This window comes from Sinocyclocheilus anshuiensis, unplaced genomic scaffold, assembly GCF_001515605.1.
Source record: "Sinocyclocheilus anshuiensis isolate Anshui unplaced genomic scaffold, SAMN03320099.WGS_v1.1 scaffold183, whole genome shotgun sequence".
Lineage (NCBI taxonomy): Eukaryota > Metazoa > Chordata > Actinopteri > Cypriniformes > Cyprinidae > Sinocyclocheilus > Sinocyclocheilus anshuiensis.
Genome location: NW_015548309.1, coordinates 4,154,492 through 4,161,200, shown reverse-complemented (window position 1 = coordinate 4,161,200; position 6,709 = coordinate 4,154,492). Strand labels below are relative to the sequence as shown.

The following is a 6,709-nucleotide window of genomic DNA, read 5'->3' as shown; positions in this document are numbered from 1 at the left end:
TGTAAAGACACAAAACGATCAGTCTGTGCAAGAAACTGAACAGTATTTATATTGTTTTTTACCTCTGATTCACGCAATGTCCGAACTGTCCTGAGTGGCGGCGCGTCCTCCTGAGCGCGTTCTCAACAGTAGGCGCGTGAGGCGTCTTCTTCTTCTTCTTGCTTTACGGTGGATCGCAGACTTAAATGGACCATTGACACACCTAATTGAGATTGTAGATAGAGTGTCAATGGTCTATTTGAGAGATAGGTGGCGGTAATACACTTATAAGTCTGTGATCCGCCGTAAAGCAAGAAGAAGAAGAAGACTCCTCATGCGCCTGCTGTTGAGAACTCGCTCAGGAGGATGCGCCGCCGCTTAGGACAGTTCGGACATTGCGTGAATCAGAGGTAAAAAACAATATAAATACTGTTCAGTTTCTTGCACAGACCGATCATTTTGTGTCTTTACACATCAATGTATCGTCACGAGCCACAGGGTTTAATTTAGTTTTGTTTGTGTATGTTTTTTTTTTACTCTCAAAGCCGTGATTCCCATTCACCTCCATTATAAGACTGACAGACTGCAACAGTTTGAGTTAAAAATCTTCATTTGTGTTCTATTGAAGAAACAAAGTCACCTACATCTTGGATGCCCTGGGGGTAACCAGATAAACATCACATTTTCTTTTTTGGGTGAACTATCCCTTTAAGTTTATATACATTAAGTGTTGGTTTAAAGATTTTAAGTTTATTTCACTCAGTCAGTTTGAATTCAGGTAACAAAAAAAGTCTTAACAACTATATAGTTACTTAAATGGTTTGAGGTAACCGATTGCCTTAAATGGTTCAAGTCCTTCAAACTCAAAGTAATAAAGTTACATAAGACTAAGCAAAAAATAACACTGGTACAAAGAAATGCTGACAGAACAGGAGGGTATTCTTAAGTGTTTATTGAAATGCAACATTTACTTCACAAGATGTTTTCAAACATAAAACACAATCAGTGGACTTTATAGTCAAAAATATAACATTTAAACAATCTTATCAGACATTTCACCAAATAAGTCAAGACTGCACAAACAAGGAAATGTTTAAAAATGAGTGCAAAAAAAAACCGCACCAGTGCACTAACCCAACACTTGGCAGACATCATCTCATCTTCAAATGCAATCAAAACATCCATTGGTGTTAAAGACAATGTTCACTCTTCAGTGATGGTGACTGCTGCCTTCTGCACCTGATCAGGCTCCTTTTTCTAAATGCAGTGGGGGGAAAAAATAGTGTATGTCATAACATATCATAAAAAAATACCCTTATGAGGGCAGACACCATATTTAAGTTTTCATAAATGACAAAGGTGTGAAGGATCAGAGCCTTCACATTTGAGCTTCCATTTACAATATGTCCTGTGATCTACAAGAGTGCATTGTTCAATGTTTAAATGTGAATAAAAGCCTAAATTAAAGTTCTTTTGAAGCTTGAAAATAAAGATTGCCTAGACTTTCAACGGATAGACAAAAACAATGAATGTCAAAAGATGTATGACAAAATGAATCATGACAGAATTTTAATTTTTAAGTGGACTATTCATTTAAGACAACTTGATTGCTCAATTATTCAGTCTCTCTACCAGAGCCATGCATTTATTCTGATGTCAGCTAAAAGGTTAAAATGTTGCTAAGTAAATATAATGTTGTCCTAACGTGTGTCCTTATAACCTGTGTGTCTTGAAAACATCTGCTGGCTCTTCTTTTCGGATAAGAAGATGAAGCTCAGTGATTTTCACTGTTAGGTTTTACAGTGTATAGATTCATATATCTACTGTTCATCCATTCGACCATAAATATCATATTCTTTGTAGAGCAGGAAGTTCTTCAGTGCGGGGGGGAAAGGAACGGTGCTCATGAACTCTGGGTCATTCAGTCGTCTCAGTGTCGTACATCTCCTGATAACCAACCTGGCCTGGTGTTTCAGAGGGCGAGGGTTCCCTAATAACAAATAGACGTAAAGACATTTTTTTTTTTTCATACAGGTTAGGAAAGACATGAATCGTAAACAGAAGTGTCTTACTGAGGGTTTCACAGATATCAGGCCACTCCTCTTGTCTCTCCAGAATGCATTGCAGTTTAGAGCAGATGTCCACATGATTCACGTAATCTAGGAGTGTCTGCACCACCCTCCCCGCCAAATGCGCCATCCATGCCACGCTAATAAACTCACAAAACTTCAAACAAAGAACAGAGTGCATAATTAGGCCACATATAAATATAGACATTAACTAAGAACGAATTGCGACCTCTTTTTGCATTGTTATAGTGATCACAATAAAATCCGCGCACACACACACACACACAAAACGATAACAGCACAAAATTTATTGTGACAATACATTCTTTAAGAAACCTAATTTACACAGATATGAGTTGGGTTTTAAATGTTTAAGTTGCAGTGCTATATCAGCACAGGTAGTGCCTGGTTACGCTGGTTTTTAAGTGGTTATTGAATAAGACGCATAAGGCCCAACACCGCACCATTGTTTTCTTGACCCCAAACATGATGCTTTAGAGTCACTTTGTTCAGATTGCTCTTGATTTGAGTTCACTATAAAGCCTCTCATTGCAATGTTTATTGCATTTTCAGGTGTTTAGTGAATAAGACTTATTAGTGAATAAGTGCTGCAACTGTTAGTGAATTCACCACGTTGTTTTCTAGACCCCAAACATGATTCTTACGGTTACTTTATTCGTATCGCTCCTGATTTGGTATGACTGGCTAGGAGCCTCTGTTGTTACCCAGTTGTCATGGTAACACTCAAAGCAGCTTTCTGCATGGTAACCGTTGTTAAGGAGTAGGCGCAGCATCATTTCATCTTTGAGGCAATATTGCAATGCCGTAGGAAATACGGTGTCGCTGATGACAGAGAAGACGCAGTTGACGTCCGCCCCATAGGCGAGAAGCAGCGACACCAGCTCGTACTTCTCAGCTCTGACCGCCACCAGAAGGCAGCGCAGAGGGTCCAGATCCGGCTTCGCACCTGATTTCAGAAGCATCTTGGCGCAGGTGACGTCTCCATTGCAGATGGCGAAGTACAGTGGGGTCTTCCTCATGTCACCGTAGTTTTTGGAAATATGGCAGCCCAGGATTGGGTTGACGTCAAAACCTTTCTTGATGAGCAGCTCAAGACAGTCAGCGTGGCCTCCGTCTGCCGCAGAATGAACCGGACTCATCCCACACAGACGGATGACCTTCCTATTGGTGATGGGAATTAACTTCTTCAGAGCCCTGTCCGTTTAAAGAGAGAGAATATAATTATTGTTGCAGAGTTGTTTGGTGAAGTGTGGCGAGATTGATTTGCTGTGCTCTCACAGGTAGCGCCCCTCGTAGGCTGCGCGGTGAATCGGCAGTTGAGAGCAAAGACTGGCTACATTAGGATTGGCACCATATTGTAAGAGTAGATCAATACAGTCCAGGTTCCCACAGCCTGCGGCGTCATATATCACACTGTCTCCATTTGTAGCTTGTGCTGTGACGTCGCCCCCTAAAGGTGAGAGCAAAGACATTCCTTTTTGGGGAATGAACCTTTAAATGCCTTATAGTTGAGAATGCATATTTAATCAAATGATTCATTTTGTACAAATCTTAATAGAAGTAAATAGAATACATTATTTTAAACATGGCAAACAGGCCTGTACTGACTATTTATGCATTTTTAACCTAAATCACAGCAGTATCCATCTATGACAATAGCCTATTACACCTGAATTGTTTTTGTTTTTTTATGTAAAAGTCTTGATAACATTATAAGTGGACCTCAGGGAACAGTACAAAATAATAATAAAAAGGCAGTTCATGACCCCTTTAAAACTTTATAGTTATAATTACCATTATAGTTCTCGTGCTTGGTGTGAATGGGCCTTAATCAGGGTTGCAAAGGGGCAGAAAATTTCCAAAAAAAGATCCCAGAAAGTTTGCAAAAATTCTGGGAAGTGTCCAGAAATTTTCTGCTCTTTTGTAACACTAGCCTTTACGTATGCAGCGCGACAAGCAGAAAAAAATGCCACTTCCTTTATTTATGCATTATTTATTTCATGCTGGTCGATTTAAAAGTCCCAATTTCCAGATTTTTATGCATGACAGTTTATTAATAATTAGCTAAACTAAGTAAATTTGCACACCATTAAAAAAGATCATTTATAGTATTTATCACCATTTTTGTTATTTAATATTAACTAAATTCATCATTTACTATAGGGACAGATCTAGAGTTGATTCTTGGTCAGACTTGCATACACCTGACTTACCATGTTGGATAAGGATTGCCAGTATTTCCAGATGGCCGTACTCTGCGGCGATGCCCATCGGTGTGACCCCATGCCCGTCCCGTCCCATCACCTTCCCCCCGTGTCTCAGCAACAGCATCAGGATGTCCACGCAACCCACCTTAGCAGCCTCATGGGTGGCCGTCCACTTCTTCAAACACAGCTGCCTCACGAAGGCGCCTCCCCTTATCAGTGCATATGCCATTTCATAAGAGGTTGCCCTCACAGCTGCAAAGGGAAACGTGGGAATATGATCTAGTATAAAACGCAAAACCAAGCATTTTCATGTACTTGTACAAAACCACAATACACTTTCTTTCTTTCTTACATTCACAAGCCGGTGACACTACTGGTGATGTGATTTAATCCTATTTTTATAAAGTTGTGCTTAAACTGGCATAGGACAAAGTGTAATTTAGTATGAGGTGGTGAATTTAATATAATCTGTCAAAAGTCTGGGTTACATTTAACCTCAAAGTAAAAAAAATAATAAAAAAACATTAAAAAGAAATTGAATCTGGCATAAAACGCTATTTAATGGGGATGTCCCGATCCGATCCGACTCGAGTCATAGTATATTGAGTATCTGCCGATACAGAGTCCCGATCCAATACTTGTATATTCCTATAGGAATGTATGTTTGGTGCACACTTCAAGTACATTAGAGTTATTAAATTCAATCCAATGTATACAGATTTGTGCAGAGAGTAATCGGTTAAAAAAAAATGCTTGTTTGGCCCCGATCCTTGAGATCGGCTCAGGACATCCCTATTATTTAATAACATTATTTTAGGATCATTTATGTTTTGGGCTTTGACAATATTTTGTGCCAATTAAAGGCATATAACCCAATTCTCAATTGCCAACTGTAATGTGGAGAAAAACAAAAACTTTTATCAACTGTATAAAATACAGTATTTGTACATTATTTTGTTGTGCTAAAGTAATGCTGTTTTCTATATAATTTGAATAAGATTTATTGAGAACATTTTTTTTTAAATAAAAATGATGAATTAAAAATTGTCCATACAAGATAATTTTCATCACTTCATTACATTTATGAGAATCACATTAAATTGGGTAAAATGTACTTAATTGTCATGAGAATAATGCCACAATGCACAAAATATTAATGGTCTTAAAACATTAAACTGTTATTCATAATATTCATAATAATATATTCATGATTAAATCTTTTTATTAATGCCAAATACAATTTCTTGTTTTTTTTTATTTATTATTTTCTTATGTTAGGGGAAATAAAGTTCTGTCATTTATTCATGAGATTCACCTGGGGAAGTAATGAAATTGTAATCCAAATAACTTTTGTTTATAATGACATCTGCTTAAAGGGACAGTTCACCAAACAGTTGACGGTAGCCATTGACTTCCATAGTATTTTTTTCAATACAATGGAAGTCAATGGCTACCGTCAACTGTTTGTTTACCAACATTGTTTAAAATATCATCTTTTGTGCTCAAAAGATGAAAGAAACTTATACAAATTGAGCGTGATCATTTTAATTTTTGGGTGAACTATCCCTTTAATTGCTTATTGAGAGCTCCAACAAGAGACAAGACTAATTTGATGATGTTTTTGTTGTAATACCCAGGAGTAGTGGAGTCTCGTTCCTGCTGTTCGTGTTGTGTGGAGATGCTCCGCGTTGGAGAAGAACCTTTACGCTCTCCACATGCCCTGCTTGACAAGCCAGAGTCAGAGCGGTGTCTCCATCAGACGTCATCTCCTCCATGCTCAGCTCATGAGATGCTATCCAGGAAAAAAAGATGCCAGTATATATACTTCTGCCTTATATCGAACTAATTGTGACTCATTTATGTGTACTTTACCACAGACATGATTCTGCTCACCCAGGAGGACGCAATCCAACAGACAGACATCAGACTGGACAGACGCTCTGTGCATCGGAAGCCAACCTCTGCTGTCTCTTTCCTTATAGGCAGCACTGTACCTGTGCAGTTGCCTCAGTGCAAACACGTCATCTGAATAATTTTACACACCCACATGTGGAATATCATGCCATTGGGAAATCAAAATAGAGCATTGATATTTAGGCACACGTATGAACAGTGTTGGGGGTAACGCATTATAAGTAACGAGAGTTACGTAATCAGATTACTTTTTTCAAGTAACTAGTAATGCATTACTTTTTAATTGACGAGAATACCTGAGTTACTTTTTCAAATAAGTAACGCAAGTTACTTTTTTTCCCCAATTTTTGATTGACCGCTCTCCTGTCCCCATGTTGAGAGAAATCAGAAGATGTTACTGTAGTTCTAATATAAATATGAATATGCATTAATTCATCTCACTCACACAAAAAAACACAGATTCAGTATTCCTCAAAATAAATAAAAATAATGCACCTCAGAATATGACGCAACCCTGCC

General features: G+C 38.2%; 1 protein-coding gene across 2 annotated transcripts in view; it reads right to left on the bottom strand.

Annotated features, from left to right (window-relative positions):
• Window positions 1–923: 923 nt before the first annotated feature.
• LOC107656400 (ankyrin repeat and SOCS box protein 15-like) overlaps window positions 924–6,709 on the bottom strand; it is a 7,165-nt gene continuing 1,379 nt past the window's right edge. The window contains exons 3-10 of one of the 2 annotated variants that reach the window (XR_001630566.1): window positions 6,170–6,301; window positions 5,910–6,068; window positions 4,283–4,528; window positions 3,348–3,519; window positions 2,714–3,263; window positions 2,052–2,205; window positions 1,700–1,969; window positions 924–1,236 (exon numbers count right to left, since the gene is read on the bottom strand). Coding sequence is in view for 1 of the 2 variants with exons in the window: in XM_016444258.1 (XP_016299744.1) it covers window positions 1,183–1,236; window positions 1,812–1,969; window positions 2,052–2,205; window positions 2,714–3,263; window positions 3,348–3,519; window positions 4,283–4,528; window positions 5,910–6,068; window positions 6,170–6,301 (1,625 nt within the window). In the remaining variant the exon portion in view is untranslated. The remainder of the gene's footprint in view (window positions 1,237–1,699; window positions 1,970–2,051; window positions 2,206–2,713; window positions 3,264–3,347; window positions 3,520–4,282; window positions 4,529–5,909; window positions 6,069–6,169; window positions 6,302–6,709) is intronic. The other variant, XM_016444258.1, reaches the window with a different exon arrangement.